General features: G+C 48.7%; 1 protein-coding gene across 4 annotated transcripts in view; it reads right to left on the reverse strand.

Moving 5' to 3' along the window:
* The window catches only part of ADCK1 (aarF domain containing kinase 1), a 128,150-nt gene that overhangs the window by 49,056 nt on the left and 60,032 nt on the right, over positions 1 to 19,062 (reverse strand). For all 4 annotated transcript variants that reach the window (XM_053602295.1, XM_053602292.1, XM_053602293.1 and 1 more), the window contains exon 5: positions 4,893 to 5,051. In XM_053602295.1, coding sequence (XP_053458270.1) covers positions 4,893 to 5,051 — 159 coding nt within the window. The remainder of the gene's footprint in view (positions 1 to 4,892; positions 5,052 to 19,062) is intronic.

Raw genomic sequence — 19,062 nt, forward strand, 5'->3', positions numbered from 1 at the left:
AGCCCTCTCTGGCTAAACATTTTCAGAAACGCATATTCTACATTAAAGTTCTCTACTTCCTTGGGTCTCAATTCTCTTGTACCCCACTCAGGCCACTGTAGCTACTCTCCCTAATGATGACAAATTGCTAAATCCAAAATACCCTTTCCAGTGCTTTACTGATTTGATCTCCCATTTGACAATGCTGAGTAATCCTGATGGACTATATTTCCCAAAATGATTGCAACAATATCTCCCATTCTAATAAGCTTCTAGAACCTTGCCACTCTCCCCTTAAGAGACAGAGTCTACATCCCCACCTCTCAACAAAGGGGCCTTTAACTGCTTCATCCAATAAAGAAGTAGTCCCATATGACTTCCAACGTTGGGTCCTAACACTGTGATGTACTTTCAGCCTTACTCTCCTGGGATACTTGCTCCTATAATCCAGCCACCATGCTTTGAGGAAGCCCAAAAGCCATGCGGAGGCTAATGTGGGGAGGACCTAAGGCCCTGGCCCATAGCTCCAGTTGAGCTCCCAGACAACAGCCAGCACCAACCTGCCAGCCAAAGGAATGAGCCACCTTGGAAGTGGCTCCTCCAACCCCTAGCCAAGCTACCCTAGATAGAGCTGCATAGAACAGATGAGTTTCTCTGCCAAGCCCTGGCCAAACAAGCACAACTCATGACTATTGTTTTAAACCACCAAGTTTTAAGGTGAGTCATTATGCAGCATTAGATAACTGATAAAACAGTGCTCTCTTCTTGAATTTTGCCCCCGCTGGATGTGCAGCATCACGGGATCCTGGTTCTTCTCCAGCTTCCCTGACCATGTCTTCTTAGTCATGAACTTATCCTCTTATGCTCATTCCCCAAATGATGATGTTCCTCCTGGTATTTTTTCCCTGCAATCTCTCTTCTTTTATAACCCTACATACTTTCTCTCATTGATCTCAACTTCTCCCCCAGATTCAGCAGCCTTGAGTACCTTTGCTTATAAATCCTGAATCTATATTCCAGCCTGAACTCCAAAAGGACAGGGAAATCCTCATTCAAAAATACCAACAGCAGGGTGGTACCTGTGGCTCAGAGGAGTAGGGCGCCAGCCCCATATACCAGAAGTGGTGGGTTCAAACCCAGCCATGGCCAAAAACTGCAAAAAAAAAAAAAAATTACCAACAGCAATATCTGACCCCACGGTTGTGCCACTACCTCCCTTTGTTCTAAGATCCATCCCAACCCCATACGCTCATGAGAACCTACATCTGCCAGGCTCCGTTGCCCACTTGCCTCCAGCGAGGTCTGGCCACTGGGCAGTCTTGAAGGACTATCAAGGGACAGGGGAAGGTGAAATAGCCTCTGCCTCAACTATATCTGTGGCTCCGACTCCCTGGAAACAGGCCTCACATCTGTGACTTGACTCCCACTAGGCAAGCTCACCACAGTTCCACGCCCCACATCTGTGACCTGGCTCCCACTGGGCAAGCGCACCACGGTCCTGGGCTCCACATCTATGACCTGGCTCCCACTGGGCAAGCTCAGCATAGTCCCAGGCCCCACGTCTGTGACATAGCTCCCACTGGGCAAGCTAACCACGGTCCCGGGCCCCTCATCTGAGACCTGGCTCCTAGTGGGCAAGCTCACCATGGTCCCAGGCCCCACATCTGTGACCTGGCTCCCATTGGACATGCTCACCACGGTCCCAGGCCCCACATCTGAGACCTGGCTCCCACTGGGCAAGCATACCACGGTCCTGGGCCCCACATCTGTGACCAGGCTCCCACTGGGCAAGCTCACCATGGGGGCCCCACATCTGAGACCTGGCTCCCATTGGGCAAGCTCACATTGGTCCCGGGCCCCTCATCTGAGACCTGGCTCCCACTGGGCAAGCACACCACGGTCCTGGGCCCCACATCTGTGACCAGGCTCCCACTGGGCAAGCTCACATTGGTCCCAGGCCCCACATCTGTGACTGGCTCCTACTGGGCACTCACCATGGTCTAAAGCCCCGCATCTGTGACCTGGCTCCCACTGAGCAAACTCACCTTGGTCCAAGGCCCCACATCTGTGACCTGGCTCCTACTGGGCAAGCTCACCACAGTTCCAGGCTCCACATCTGTGACTTGGCTCCCTCTGGACAGCTCACCATGGTTCCACACCCCACATCTGTGACCTGGCTCCCACTAGACAAACTCACATTGGTCCCGGGCCCCACATCTGTGACCTGGCTCCCACTGGGCAAGCTCACCATGGTCCCAGGCCCCACATCTGAGACCTGGCTCAGCAGAGAAAGCTCACCATGGTCCCGGGCCCCACATCTGTGACCTGGCTCCCACTGGGCAAGCTCACCACAGTCCCAGGCCCCACATCTGTGACTTGGCTCAGAGCAGAGAAAGCTCACCATGGTCCTAGGCCCCCACATCTGTAACCTGGCTCCCACTGGGCAAGCTCACCACGGTCCCGGGCCCCACATCTGTGACCTGGCTCCTATTGGGCAAACTCACCATGGTCCCAGGCCCCACATCTGAGACCTGGCTCCCACTGGGTAAGCTCACCATGGTCCTGGGCCCCACATCTGTGACCTGGCTCCCACTGGGCAAGTTCATCACAGTCCCAGCCTCCACCAGGTGGGCCCAGCTGCTGAGCTCCAGAGAATCACCTCTTCTTGTTGTCTCTCCACTTTGAGAGTGACAGTGGTGACCATGTTGGTGACTGTCTCACCATGCCATCTTGCTTCTCAGCAATTCTGTCTCTGGCAAACCTAATTTTCTATTTTACATTCCCTCTGTTTGAGATACCTACAGCAGTTTCTTTTGTTCTGAATGAACCTAGTCTGATATATAGTTGTCCCCCAATATCAAGGGTCTTCCTTGCTGAAGTTTCAGTTACCTATGGCCAACTGCCCTGAAAATAGGTTAAGTATATTTTAAGAGACAGGAAAAAAAGAAAGAGAAAGGTCACGTTCACATTACTTTTTTTAATTTTTTTTTTTTTTTTTTTTTTTGAGACAGTGTTGCTCTGTTGCCCTTGCTAGAGTATAGTGGTATCATGTCATAGCTCACAGTAACATAACTCAAACTCCTAGGCTCAAGCAATCCTCTTGCTGCAGCCTCCCGAGTTGGGACTATAGGTGACCACCACCACACTTGGGTAATATTTCTATTTTTTGTAGAGACAGTGTCTCGCTCCTGCTAAGGCTGGTCTCAAACTCCTGAGCTCAAGCGATGGCATCCCAGGGTGCAGGATTATAGGCATGAGCCACCGTGCCCTGCCCACATTACTTTTATTACAATATATTATCGTATTTCATTATTAGTTACTGTCGTTAATCTCCTGCTGTACCTAATTTACAAATTAAACTTTACCATAGGAATGTGCATACTATTCTAAGAAAAAACAATATGCATAAGGTTCAGCATTTTTTAAGATTTCAGGTACCTTCTGAGGGTCTTGGAACATAACCTGAACCAATAAAGGGATACTACTGTAACCCAAACTTAACCATTTAAGCCAGAAACTTAAGGTGCTTATCTCCTCCTTGCTCATACCAGCACTGCCCCCACCCCACATCAAGCCACGGAGTCCTGATGACTCCACCCCGAGCCCTGCATCCCCTCCACCTCCACTAACTTGCTTCCCTCCATTCCTTCTCTCTCAGACCAATGCAGCAGCCACTCAGTCAGTCTCCCAGCTAGTCTTTCTGCCTACCCATACATCCTCCAGACTGCCAACAGATTTTTACTTCTAATGCACATCTGATCATGACAGTTCCCTAATTAAAATTCTTAAATGGTTTCTCACTGACTACAGGAGAAAATCAAATCTGCTCAGGTCCACAAATATGTATTAAGCCTTGCTTGTGTATACCATTCTGCACTTTAGCTGGAATGAAAGGCCCTTCCAGGTTCTGTCCTACCTGCCTTCCCAGCCTCATCTCCAGCCACTCCTGGATCATACTACCTGAACCAAATGAAGTCCCTCCAAGCACACCTTGATCCTCTAGGACTGAGGTCTTCACACATCCTGGGCTATCTTTCCCCTGCCTGGCGTCCCCAGGACACTCCCATCTATCCAGGCATAGTGGTCCATGGCACTCTGCAAACACCCCTCTGACAGAGCTCACATCCCCACACTGTCTCCTCTCTAAATGGGGAGCGCTACAAGAGGAAGAGGAAGCTCACTCACTCATGTGTCTCCAGCACTGACCAGGTACACAAAGAGCCCCTCCATGTACGTGTTAAGTTTGGTTAAGGTAAGTTGAAAGAGTGAGGAAAGGGAGCAAAAGAAAGAGAAAGAGAAAAGGAAGGAGAGGGACATGCTGGCATGTCAGATAGATCACTGACCTGCCCGTGCAGGGTGCCAGCTACCTCCCCAAGCAATGGCTAGCACATCCTCTTTCTCCCCTAAGCTGAGCATGGAGCTAGAAAAGGGCTTTTCCCACGGCCACTTTCAGGCAGGTAAGTTTATTCATTCAAAACAACTATCAAATAAGCAAACCTGCAATCTGCAAAAATATTTCTATGTGATCTGTATGTTACGTTTATATCCCTGTATACCACATACTTCCTTTTGTTATAATTTAACAAATTAAGATGTAACTTTTTATAATCCAAAAAAAAATCACCTTTGATTGATCTCATTTCTGCAACATTCCTGTGAGGTCCCCTCCTCCTCAGCCCCAGTAGCTGCTCAGAGTGTTCTGAGACCATCACAGGAGTTTCCAAGGACAATTCAAGAACTGGCAACCCTGCCATGGGCTCTTGTGATCCTATTGTGGTGTCAGCCCTCCTCTCCCACTCTGCTGCTCAAAGGGCCACGTTCACCCACCAGCCTGAACCAGTGTCATGGAGGGAGGCTGCCCGGTTCCTGGGGAAATGTAGACTGAGGACAAAGTTAGGAGAAAAGGCTCTCACCTCCATCAGGAGAATGTCCTTCGAGCTCTGGGCCTGCACCTTTGGGTGCTGGACCTTCACGGCCACCGTCCGCCCATCATGCAGCACTGCCTTGTGGACCTGGGCCAGGGAGGCTGCCCCTAGAGGGGTATCGTCGAAGCTCATGAACAAATCATGGATCTGTCGAGAGAGAAGGGAGGACAGAGCAATTGAGAAGATGCCCAGTGAAGTGAAGGGGCCTGGAAGACAGGGGCCAGAGTCAGGGCTGCGATGCCTCACGATGGATTTTCCGCTTTATCAGTTGCGGGCCCTTAGCTATCGTGGAGATTCTCAGCAGACATATGGAGAAGGGGACAGAAGACACATGTGAAGAATCTGTCCTCATACATGTGCACAGTGCCCCTGAGCACCTCCATCAGGGAAGGCCAAAGAATGCTGTCTGCAATGTGCAGAACCGAAGATCATCTACCCATTTTATTATCTACCTTTCACCTCCTGGGAGCTCACACATGACAATCCGAAATTAACAGAACATGGGCCCAAGAGGGATCAGATGCTTCAGTTCCACCAACCAAAGAGCTCAGAGAACCCTCAGCAGAGGCTCCAGACCCAACAATCTGCCCAAGGAGCAGCCTCAACAAGGGTCCCAGAGCCCTAGCCACCCGGGCAGAGATCCCAGGGCTGCAAGCCAGACCAGGGCTTTGGGGCCTCACCTGCAGTAACAACCAAAGATAGCCTGGGGAGCCTTACTTCCCTCTCTACCTCACATTCTCTTTCTGCAAAGTGGAAATCATACTCCTACTCTTCCTTCTCCTCCTCCCTTTTTCTTTCCTTCCTTCCCTCTTAGAAATGCCACACCAATTCTCCCAAAAGGAACATTCTTTCTGACTTGAGCAGTCGTACCTCCTCATATGGTCCACACACAAATATTCTACCAGATGGAAAGGAGGCCCCTAATGGCCTTTTCCAACAATGGCCAAGCCTGAACTCCTAATCCTCTCATTTCTTTAAGCCTCTGTACAGCCTCAAGAGTCTGGGAAGTCCAGCCGATCACACATACACATGCACAGATATGAACAGATGTGCTCAGTGCCATGCCTCCCTCCCGTCCTCCCAGGCTCTCACACTTTGAGCCCTGTTCAGTCTGTGCCCTTTTCTCTCTTGGTACCCACTCTTTCAGAGCCCCTCTGCCCTGCGCTGCAGTCCCTCTGCTCAGACATGAGAAGTCCCCACAGCCACCATCCCACCTCTTCTGCTAGGCTGCACTACCTCCTAGCTAATCTCATCTCATAAATCAGTCCCTCCGGCCCTGTCATCATTTTTGGAGCTTTCACTAAACTCCATCCCGTTATCAAACATCCTACCCAGACCAAAGGCCTATGCCACATGAAGAAGGTCTTACATTCCTCTGTCACAGAGGTACGTCTGGGATTGGCCTCCTGTCCTGTGTGGTCCTCACTGAATTCATACCGGAGCCCCTCCTTGCCCGGGGTGCTCCCTGCTCTCCCACAATGCACTTGCCTTTTCCTTCCTGCCTCAGTTTGAGGCTCCTTCACAGTAGATTCTTCCCTCTTCAGCCACGCTAACTGCCCTGGCACTAACAACACAAGAACCCTTCATCATGGGCCTGGGCCTGGATTTGGGTTTGGGATAGGAGGACCCCAGGACCATCACCCCTAAAAACTCCACTGGAACATCAGCTCTGAGAAGGCAGGGTTTTTTTGTCTGTTTTGCTTACTGCTTAATTCCCTGCACCTAAAACAAGACTGGAAGTACATGATGCCAAATAAACATTTGTTAAATAACTGGATCCATTATTCTCTCTGTTGCAGAAGAAGTAAATCAAGTTTTTTTTCCCTGGGAACCCCTGGGCCACAGATTGGTACTGGTCTGTGGCCTATTAGGAACTGGGTCACACAGCAGGTAAGTGAGTAAAGCTTCATCTATATTTACAGCCGCTCCCTGCTGCTTACATCACTGCCTGAGTACCACCTCCTGTCAGATTCCCTCCCCTGCATCCAGTGGTGCCAAAAAGGTTGGGGACCACTGAGCTAGATCTTCTGGCTCACACACTCCTATTAATCCAAAGACCTCACAATCCAAAATGGTAAAAGCACAGGTCACACATGAGATTCACCTAGGCAGACTCTACCAGCCACTCCAAGGTGGGTGTGGGACCCTGGCCTGACCAATAAGAACCTTGAAGACCCCTGGCCATACATAATGATTCAGAGATGACTCGTGACTCAACTGGTCCAATCAGACTCAACTACTGTACTTTGGATTGAACTACAAAAGAGATGCTTTCTTTCTGTTGAACTTGGACATAAAAACACATATAAGCCGGAGTAGAGCTGCTGAGGGTCACAGAGTAGCAACAAAGAAGAAAGTAGTGAGGGACAGAGAGAGTGAATCCTGTTCACAGAGCTAGAGCCTGTTGATCAAGCCATGCCTGGACCCACCCAGTAATTCCTTTATTAGCTTAAGCCAGTTTAGGTGTTCTGTCACAAGTGAAGGGGCTCTGACTGACACAGTGTGTCCTCAGGCACCAGCTGGGATAAATGGAAGAAGCACAGGTCAAGTGCCCACCACTCCCGAATACTCAGTGAGCTTGAGTCCCATTCCCTCCCCTCCCTCTTGCTGGGTCAGGGATCTGGGAAACGGAAGGAAGACAGAACTCCGGCAATATTCCCAGCCATTGCAAAATAAGATCTACACCAAGTCCCTTGGGAAACCCTCTGATAATTCCTAAAGTAGTACTAAGGAGAAAGTTTTCTAGTGCAGAGCTGTGAATTCAGACCCTCATCCTCTAGGCACCGAGACTGGCCCAGTCTTCCTGCTACATAAGGACTTGGGGGTTATTTGGCCTCACTCCTGACCCTAAGCCTCCACCTGGCTCCCACGAACATCTGCTTGCTGTCAGAGGACATCAGTTTTCAGGCCAGTGTCATTGCAGGGGCACTGCAGAGTCATTGCAACTGAAACGTGACATGGCATCACTAGGGCCATGTGGCAAGGGCAGCTGCCAAGAGCACCCCACAGGGAGGTGGGTGAAGGAAAGGGCTAAAATAAGCAGATCCTAATCTTCAGGGTGAGAGAAGGCCCAGCCTACCATGCCCTCAGGAGCCAGAAAGAGGGCTTCCTACAGTCCCCTGACCCCAACCTGGGATCAAGGGGCCCTAAGATACCACCCAAGATACCACCCAAGCCCAGCAGGCAACTCAGCACCCTAAACAATGCCCAGCTGCAAGGACTTGCCACATTCCCACTTTCACCAGCGGAAACCCAAAGAGGCATGGGAAATGAGGATGCAGCACTCACAGGCACAGGGAACATGTCCCGCAGATGCGCCCACCCTACAACCTCCCCCAGCGCCCCTGCAGCCATCCCGTCCCTCTCTATCAGGAAGCAAGTCACACGCCCACACCCTCCTGTGCTTAAGTGAGCACACACACATGCGCACACACAATAATTGATTGCTCATGGATGTTCCTAGCTGGCTTATAAAAAAGGTAATTAAAGATTGGTGCTGGAGCCTGTAATTAAATATGAATAAAGTATCTCTAAATGGAACCTTGATTCAAAGTGTTCAGTTGGAAGCACTTTATGCTGATAGACAGTAAAGAAAAATAGACCCTGTCCCAAAAGCAGAATTATACCCCCCCATGCAGCTGAAACAAACGCCACCCCCCTCCAATCAGGCCCAATCCCCCAGCCCTTTCAGCAGAAACCATTAGCAGAAACAAACTGCAGCATTTGCAGCAATTAGATTCAAGCAGGGCCCTCCGCTGCCTCTAGTCACTCACAGAAACTTGTTTCCCTTTCTGAGGCTTTCTTTCCCGTTCCCTATTTTCCTTCCCCCCTCTGGGTCTGGTGGCAAAATCAATTAAGTAAAACAATTGCAATTTAATATGACTAGTTATGTGCTTTTTAATTACTGTCGGACCATAATTCGAATATATTGATGTCCCTGTCTGGAAAAGGAAAAATAATTGGGAAAAAAGTTTCTCTAGCTTTGGTATATCCGTGTGTGTGTGAGCACACAAGCATGGGTGCACACAAGCGTATGCACACACATGTGAAGGGGGGAGGTGTTTGCCTTTTTATGAGCAGAAACACATCAGAGGGGTAAAAAGAAATGTGTCATCCCCAAAGGGCTTAGCAAATGGGGATGCTGTTAAGTCTTCAACAGTCTGCCTTCAGCTGCAGCTTGGGAATCAAGAGACCATGTGACATCAAACCCAAGTCAAAGGGTAGAGAGATTCTCCAGAAGGTCAGCCGTGCAGATGCCCAGGAAGCCAGATTATTGGGTAGTGTTTCCAAAATGCCACATTGGGCAGCCAAGCACTGGCCAGGATCTTCATTTGACCCAAAATAAGGTGATAGGAAGTCATGATCTTCTGGGAAAACCCCACTATGACTCTTGGGGGAGTTTTGCTTGGAACATCTTAGCCAGCCCCACCAACGTCTGCAGCCTACACAGCTCAGGCCCCACATAGTGACAGGCCCACCAGTCACAGGCTGGGGGATGGCCTGGATTTTCCAAAATGGCCCAATTTCTTTTCTTTCTTTTTTTTTTTTTTTTTTTTGCAGTTTTTGGCAGGGGCTGGTTTTGAACCCGCCACCTCCGGCATATGGGGCCGGCGCCCTACCCTTTTGAGCCACAGGCACCTCCCAATGGCCTAATTTCTAATATTCCAGCCACCATGCTCATACTCAGTCACATCAGGCTGACTGTGGTTTCAGAAACTGTATCACCATATCAATAATGCATCTCACAAACTCTGAACTGCCTGGCTTCAGATGCACACAGGATCCTGCCTCAAAGCAGGCAAGTCCAGGCCTAGATGCCAAGGCCAGGCAGTTCCCACTCAGGAGCTGGGTAGACTGCCCAGGTCACCTGAGGCAGAACTGACACAGGGCAGGTTACTATGGCATCAGCAGCAGCGGTCTCAAGATGGCCCACCCCATGCCTGGCTAGGTGCCAGTTGCCATCCACGGGAACCAGGGAGGGAGAGAGACAAGCCTCCATCTATGCTAATGGAAGTGGCTGGAGTAGACCTTACCTACCCCCTCCCACCCCAGCCTAAGGCAGACAAGACAGAGCTAGCCTGAAACAACTCTGCAAAACTCTGACATCTGCCTAGGCAGAAAACCCACCGCCACCTCTCTGGCTCCGCTGCCTGGAGGCCAGCCCCATCTCCCAGAGCCACTTCACAGGGCCCTGCCCCAGGCATCCCTACATTGTATAGTCACCCTACCAGCAGACAGATCCCCATTTTGCTGCAATTCCTGCCTCCCCCCTTAAACATGTCTGGTCTGTATTCCACTACTTCAAGGTCATTTCTGAACCTTCCAAGGTGACACCTAACAGTGACAGCAAAAAGTGTCCCCATTATCATATCAATGTACACAGCTATGATTTAATAAAAAGAAAAAAAAAAGTGGCACATGCAGTCATTTTAAAATATGTTCACAATTTTTTTTAAATGAATAGTGAATAGTTTATTGGTAAGTACATGGTTTCAATGGCAGTAATAAATTCACTTGAACAGGAGACAATAATCAAGTCAAAACAATAAATTTTTGCTAATCATCAGAAAATCTGTGGCCATTGGGGCTGTCACATAGAAATCCAAAATCACTCAGAGGCCAAATCTTAAAGATCTGTCCTCTTATTAGTCCATATGGAATAGGTCCATAATACCTCAAAATCTGTAAAATTCTGGCTGAGTGCAGTGGCTCACACCTGTAATCCTAGCACTTTGAGAGGCCGAGATGGGCAGATTGCTTGAGCTCAGGACTTGAAGACCAGCCTGAGCAACAGGGAGACTTCATCTCTAAAAATAGCCAGGTGTTGTCGTGGACGCCTATAGTCCTAGCTACTCGGGAGCCTGAGACCAGAGAATCACTTAAGCCCAGGAATTTGAGGTTGCTGTGAGCTATGATGATACAGCATTCTACAGAGGGCAACACAGTGAGACTCTGTCTCCAAAAAAAAAAAAAAAGAAAAGAAAATAAATCTGTAGATTATCACCGTCTAACCAAACCTGACCTGTTGGCACATAACTATGACTTAAAGAAATCTGATAAACTAGTAGTGAGGATTTTGTCTCCTTCCAAATCAATTATTCTTTTACAAATATTTGATTTTGGATCACTTGGGGCTTTTTGTTTTGTTTTGTTTTTGCAGTTTTGGCTGGGGCTGGGCTCAAACCTGCCACCTCCGGAATATGGGGCTGGCGCCTTACTCCTTGAGCAACAGATGCCACCCTCATTTGGGCTTTTTGCAATCACAATGTCACCTCTCTGGATACCACAGAAATGCAAAACTATATCTGAATTTTTAATTGTAGGCTCCACTGATGGTCCAGAACACATAACACCACCACCAATGTATTCAAAAGTACATTGAGCTACACAGCTGTACTGAACAGTATGGCCAACAAGTTGAAATGGTTTTCCCAACACACCACGAAGCATAGTTAGTTCTATGTAGACTCTGCCACCATTGGCCATAGGTCTATTCTACATTACCTTCAATTTTTAGGGAAGTTGCAGGGCTTCAAGAAAAAAAATCCAAAGCATTTCTCAAAGCATATGTAGGCAACCCATGATTTTGGATTCACCTAGCCCCATAGAACCCCAGAAGACCCTATGTTCACAATTTTTAAACAGTAGTGGAGCCTACTCCTCTCCCCTTGAGTGTGAGCTGGGATTAATGATCCACTAGAAGAGGCAGTGTGTGCCTTCTAAGACCAAGTCATAAAAGGCCCTGTGAAGTGCTCCTCACTCTCTCCCAATTGCCTGCTCTGGGGGAAGCAAGCTGCCATGTCATGAGGACACTCAAGCAGCTGACAGAGAGGTTCACATGGTAAAGAACCAAGCTTCCTGCCAACAGTGAGCCATCTTGGAAGCAATCCTCCAGCCCCAGACAGGCCTTCATATGACTGCAGCCCTGGTCAACACCTTGACTTCAACCTCATGAGAGGCTCTCAGCCAGAACCATCTAGTAAGTCACTCACAAATTCCTGACCCACAGAAACTGTAAGATAACAAATGTTTGTTGTTTTAAGCCACTAAATTTTGGAGAGTAATTTGTTAGGCAGCAATAGCAAACTAATGCACCCCAAGCACAACCATGCCAGACATCACTAATCGGTCACAGCATCCATGCCTGCTGAGCCCAGATGATGCCTTGGAATCTCTCTCAACTTAGTGCTCCAGGCAGCCACTACTAATTGACCAGAGTTAATACATGAAATGAAACCAATGTGCCATTCCTTATCCTAAGCCAATCAGTCCCACATATTTACTGCAAGCTGTCACATAACGGAAACCACGTTAGGTATGCAGGCCAAGAAAACAGACCCAGTCTCAGGCCATGGAGACACCTCATAAGACAACCACCTCTCAGAAAAACACACGTGCATTTTAGAAGGGCCTGCTAGAGACAGTGCCTCTTGTCCACTGTGGCCTTACCCAGGCCTGAAGGGAATGTCTGGCAAGTTAAGAGGAGGAGGGCTCCAATGTGGTCATGTAGACGCAGGGCAGTCAGAGAGACAGACATCAGTGTCTCTCCCTCCCCACTCCAAGTCTGGGCTTCAGCCCCACTCCAAGTCTGGGCTTCAGCCCCACTCCAAGTCTGGGCTTCAGCCCCACTCAACAGCTGTCTTGCCTCTAAGCAGGAATACCGCCACCCTCAGCTTTCCACTCAGAGCAAATTATTATAATAAAAATAATAACAGCAATAATAGCTTGAGGACACATAGACCTTGTCTTCCATGGGGTTTTATGTTCTTTCTGGGGTTCTGAAAGATCAAACTGCCAGTTCTGCAGAGCCATTAGCTACTGCTACCACCACTCTGGGAAGAAAACAAAGCGTCAGCAGCAGGACCCAAGGCCCTCCTGACAAGTGTCAACCCCAGAAGTTACAAAACAGCATCCCTCATGGAGGCTGGCACAATGCTCAACTCTTACCCGTCGCTGGACATTGCAGGTCAGAGCAAGCTTCTTTCCTCCCACAAGATGGTGGCCAGCAGCTGACCCAGAGGGATGCAGGAAGCCTAGGGCAGCCTACTCCAGGATGGCTATGGCTATGCTCTGCCCCTCAACACACTTGACAGCTGGTCAGGACAGCTAGGCCTGACAGACATAGTGATTCTAACACAAGTTCTAGGTCACACTGCCCAGGCTCAAATCCTGGCTCTGTGATGCACCAGCTTGGGCAAGTTACATAACTCCTCTGTGCCTCAGTTTCCTTAACTGTAAAATGGTTATTTTAATACTGATCTCATAAAATAGGGCCTATAGAAGCCCCCCAATAACTGTGGTAGGAGGTGGGTGCCTCCACTAATGCCTCCAGTGAAGAGGGCAGAGGGGTATGAGGAAGGGTAACTCCAGCCCTTAGTCCTACCCTGTCAAGGAGCATATAAGCTCCCCCCATCCTGTGTCCCCACAGACTGCCCTGCCTCCTACCTAGCCCATCCCGCTTCCTCCCTTCTATCCTCCACGAGCAGGTAGGCTGAAGTTTGCAAATTCAAGCTGTTCCTGTCAGTTCTCTCTGCTCCAGTCACTTCATCAACTTTCAGGAGACAAAACCCTGTTGGGACCCATGGGGTCCAACCCTGCCTACCTGTCCTGCCCCACTTCCTTCCTCTGCTCCAACCAGATGGCCTCTCTCAGCAACCAGCACACTTGTGCCTATCCACCTTTGCTGAAGGCCTTTGCACAGGCCGTCCCCTCTGCCTGGAAGGGTCCCCGTGCCCCACTCATCCTCAAATCACAGCTCAACCATCACCTACTCTGAGAAGCCTCCCCTGCGCACACCGAGTTCATATGCCTTCCTTGAAGACAATTACTTCCATTTACATTTTGTTTATTTAATCTCCCCCTTTCCTTCTGGACTAGACACTTCAGTTTTTGCTCAGCACTGTATCCAAAGTGCCTGACACATAATTGGCGCTCAGTATTTCCTGATAAGTGGATGGCACTGAGGTCAGATTTCTCCTATCCTATTCACAGAGAGGGGACCTTGAGTCTTACATCTGACCTAGGATAGCTGAAAAACCTCCCAGAGCTTCCTTGGTGCTGGGACCTCGAGAGCCATGGGTGGAGGGACTCTATGGAAATGTGGTGGATGATAATGATTAATAAAAAGCAGATAAACACCCAGTGTGGCTGGCTGGCCTGGGGAGCCATCCATTAGAGCTGTCATTCATTAGGGATGGGGGAGGGGGCAGGTCAATCAGATCTCCTCAGTTTAAGCGAACCGTCTGTAAATTGTAGGCTGCAGGCACTGACATTTGATAAATTATTCTTCATAATCCACCACTGACTGTCATAAATCTAATCTTTCAGCAGTCCCCATCTTAATAACTCCTATAGCCTCACAGGGTGACAGGTCAATGTCCGTGCCTATGACAGAGGATACTCTGCAGTAAAAGAGACCAGAGATCCTGGGCAGAGGGCAGGATGAACCAGAGACTCCTGCAGCCAGGGCCCAGCCCAGGTAAGTATCCGCTGGATGATCAGGATACAGAGGCAATGAGCCATCCTCAGAGCCGAGCCTGAAAGCCATGTGCTCACATCCCATACAGGCCCAAGACAGAGCTGTGCCAGGAGCTAAGAGCCAGAAGTAGGCAAGCTGAGTGCTACACCCTCCACTGTAAGGACTTACAGTGTCCACGTGAGGACTTACCACTCCTTCCTGAATCTGAGCTTGGGTCAATACAAGGGACTGTTGAGACATCTTTGCTCTGCAGGAACTGGGTACCCAATCACGGGTAATTGCTTCCACTTGCATGAGGTTTGGTGCCTTCAAAGTGCTGTTATAAAATTTTCAATGCTCTCTTAAGGTGAGATAGAGGAGGTGTTATTGGCCTCCATTCCACGGAGAACACATTGGCTTCATCTATACATCCAACAAATGTTCACTGAGTGATTAATATATGCAAGGCGCTGTGCCAGTCACTGGGCAGTTAACAAAAGGTCCAAATAGGGCCCAAGCACCACCCTTTTTGGAATTGCTACCTGCAACTTAAAGTCCAAGGGGGAGAGAGAAATTAACCAAGTAATCGCAAATACAAGTAAAATGGCCAACTCTGGTGGATTCGATGAAGACCAGAGCTTGAACGTGGGCAGGAGGGGAGAGAGGGCTTCTCTGAGGAAGTGACTAAGACCTCAGAACTGAAGGACAAGGAGCCAGTTAAAAAGCTAAAAAAAGAAAGGAAGACCCTTCCAGGCAGTGAAAATAGCATGTGTGATAACCATGAATAAAATAAACGAGATACAGCCTAGCTACCTGGGAGACACACAGGCTCCCGGTCTCCCCTTGGGAAGGGGTCCTCCTCCGCAGATCCTGCCCACCAGGGAGAAAGGATGACCACAAAGGCTCACATTCATTTCTGATGAGGCCCACCAATTCTAAAACCTGATGGGCTCACCATCTCACAAGCCCAAAGGTCTCTTCCAACAACCTTCAGGTGTCCCTACAGCCAACAGTCTAGGAAGAGAGCAGATAAAGCACAGCATCCTCTGCTTATGGTATCAGGACATCCTTTCACTTACTAGCCTCGGGAGGCAGCAAAATACTACACAGCAAGCGAGCCTAAGCTGTGTCCTCACACCTCAGAATGCTTGGTACAACTAAGCATGTTTTTCTTTCTCAGTAAGAGTTTTCCAGATTTGTTTTAAGTGTGATAGCAGAAGTGCCCAGGAATTTTAAAGGAAGGTAAGCTCAGATTCCATGAATCTACTGAGAAGACCAAGTCCCATATTTGCAGGGAAACACACACATACAACTGGTTGACCTGGCAGAGTTTCCAGATTTGCTTTAAGTATGATAGCAAAAGTGCCCAGGAATTTTAAAGGAAGGTAAGCTCAGATTCCATGAATCTACTGAGAAGACCAAGTCCCATATTTGCAGGGAAACACACACATACAACTGGTTGACCTGGCAGAGTTTCCAGATTTGCTTTAAGTGTGATAGCAGAAGTGCCCAGGAATTTTAAAGGAAGGTAAGCTCAGATTCCATGAATCTACTGAGAAGACCAAGTCCCATATTTGCAGGGAAACACACACATACAACTGGTTGACCTGGCAGAGTTTCCAGATTTGCTTTAAGTATGATAGCAAAAGTGCCCAGGAATTTTAAAGGAAGGTAAGCTCAGATTCCATGAATCTACTGAGAAGACCAAGTCCCATATTTGCAGGGAAACACACACATACAACTGGTTGACCTGGCAGAGTTTCCAGATTTGCTTTAAGTGTGATAGCAGAAGTGCCCAGGAATTTTAAAGGAAGGTAAGCTCAGATTCCATGAATCTACTGAAAAGACCAAGTCCCATATTTGCAGGGAAACACACACATACAACTGGTTGACCTGGCAAAGTAGAGCAGTGATTAAAACCACCATCTCTGGGGTCAGTGACCCCATCTGCCAAGGTCAGGAGCTGTGTCTTATTGGGACAAAGCATGCCTGTTCATTACACACTGTCTGTGGCTGCTCTCCAGCTACAATAGCAGAGGTCAGCAGGTGCAGCAGAAATCACGCAGCCTACAACACCTAGCCCTGTGGTGGGCAGAAAAAAAATGGCCCCGCAAAAATGCCCCTGCCCCTATCCCCCAAGGCTGTGACTGCTACATGGCAAGAGACTCTGTAGGTGTGATGGAGTTCAGGCTCTTGAGATGGAAGATTATCCTGGGCCACCCAGATGGGCCCCTGTAATCACAAGAGTCCTTATAAAAGAGAGATAGGAGGGTCAGAATTAGAAACTGTGGTATGATGACAGAGGCAGAGGAGAGAGGGAGAGAAAGGATCAGATGAGGTGACTCTGCTGGCTGCGAGGATGAAGAAACACAAGCAGCCTCTAGAAGCTAGAAAAGCCACGGACAGAACCTCTAGAACAGTGGTTCTCAATCTTCCTAATGTCATGGCCCTTTAATACAGTTCCTGTGGGTCTCGACCCACAGGTTGAGAACCGCTGCTCTAGAAGGACTAGAGCCTGGCCAACACCTCAACTCTAGGACTTCTGACCTGCAGAACAGTAAGATAATAAGTGCATATTTGTTGAGGCCCCTAAATGTGTAGTAGTTTGTTACAGCAGCCACAGGAGCTGAATACAGGCCCTTCACAAAGTTTGCCAGCACCTCCTCACAGAGCATCAGTGTCACACTCTCAGCAGAAGTCAATTTTTAGTCACTTGCTATGTTTCCCACCAGGGCAGTGGTGGTCCTGGAAAGCTGGGGAACAAGACAGAAGAACATAGGCCAAACATGAACCCCAAAAGGTAGGACCTGGAAGGGGTACATCACAGCTTCCTAGTTCCGCTGTGCCAAGCAAACCAGTCCCTGTTTCCCCTTCCCAGGGGAAGGGGTCCTCTGCTCCTGGGCTGCCTCCTACATGTTACTCCTTCCCAGCTCCTGGGCCAGATACTAAAAGCTCTCAGCTATAATGACTTTTTTTTTTCTTTTTTGAGACAAAAAAGAGAAGTAAAGCACCATGGCATTATAGCTCACAGCAACCTGAAACTGTTAGGCACAAGCAACCCTCTTGCCTCCATTTTTCATTTTTAGTAGAGGTGGAGTCTCAGTCTTGCTGAGGCTGGTCTCGAACTCGTGAGCTCAAGTGATCCACTCACCTTGGCCTCCCAGAGTGCTAGGATTATAGGCATGAACCACTGTGCCTGGCCATGAAATGACACTTTCCTCCAAGGGGCCCAGTTTCCGCTGCAACCCCACCCAGAAGTACTAGTTCTCAGGTCTCATGCCAAAGAGAAAGATGCAGTGGGGCCCACAAGAGACTTCTCATCACCACGAGACTTCAGGGTTGATTTGGAGGAACAGCTCCAGCTATCAAAGGAATAGCCTCTCCTTCCAGAAATCCAGTTACAGGGAAACGTACACACACAGATCTCTTTAGAACAGGGAGGATTTTTTTTTCCGTATCTAGAAATCAGAGGCCTTAGCTTATTCAGCCTTTCAATGCTGAATTCCAAATGGCTCAGGCCAATGCAGACCCACTGGCCTTCTGACCAACTCATACCTCCTACTCTCAGGAAAAAGGGGTGAGTGCAAATCCCACTCCTACAGGAGATTCCTTCCCCAAACTGTTAGCAGGATAGCCTGCTCACTCTCTCCCTCTCTCTCACACACACACACATATACCCCCACATATATGCATATCCCCCACCATCCCTTTCAGCACTGTCACCAGTGCTAACGGGGTCCCCACCTGTCCATGCAGACCCACGGGATTGGCCTATCCACCTCCCTCACCCCTCACCACTTAATTCATCCCAAGTCCTTTGGTGTCTTCAAAACACGTGGGTCCACTCCTTTCCACCTCCCCAACTGTGGTCCAAGCCACCATCACCTCTTTTCAGGACAAACATAACAGTCTAGTTAACTGGCCATCGGCAGGGAGGGTTCTACTCTTTTCCCCCCACCAGCCTTGATCTCCTTAGAGGCCCAGCCAACCTTTCCAGCCTCATCTGTCAGGGTTTCTGCCTGCCCCCACCAGCCCCTTGCCACCCCTGATCAGATCCAAGTTCCTTCCCACCCAAGTCCTCCACACTCTCATTCTCTCTGTCCCACCCACCCATCCCTTAACTATCCTTCAGTCTCTGCTTCAACACCCTGACCCCCTCTGCTTAAAGCACGCTGGACTTTTCCCCAGGGCATTTATCACAGTGTCAGTAAAGCTTACTTTCTCTTTGTTTTTTTTTTTTTTTTTTTTAGAAGTTTAATATCTTTATTCAGAACGTGATTTAACCACAGAATAAAGTTCTTTTAGCATTATAAAATCCAACGTTTTGCAATCTTTTTGTAGTTGGCAATACTGTTTTTACATCTTTTATAACCCTGAAGTTTTTCATGCATTCAGGTATTTTGCATGATGTCTGACGTGATCAGCAATAAAGGTTGCAATGAAGTAGTAGCTGTGATCATAACCCTCTTGTAATCTAAAAACAACAGGGATTTTCTTTATATTAAAGGAGAAGATGACAGCTGGGACTTTGGTACTGGAGCTGGGTTTTACGTGGACGCCACTGAAGATCCTTGGAAAACTAACTATAGAATGTACTCTTACATAACAGAGGAGCTTCCCCAACTCATAAATGCCAATTTTCCAGTGGATCCCCAAAGGATGTCAATTTTTGGCCACTCCATGGGAGGCCATGGAGCTCTT

Source organism: Nycticebus coucang, chromosome 9, assembly GCF_027406575.1.
Source record: "Nycticebus coucang isolate mNycCou1 chromosome 9, mNycCou1.pri, whole genome shotgun sequence".
Taxonomy (NCBI): Eukaryota; Metazoa; Chordata; class Mammalia; order Primates; family Lorisidae; genus Nycticebus; species Nycticebus coucang.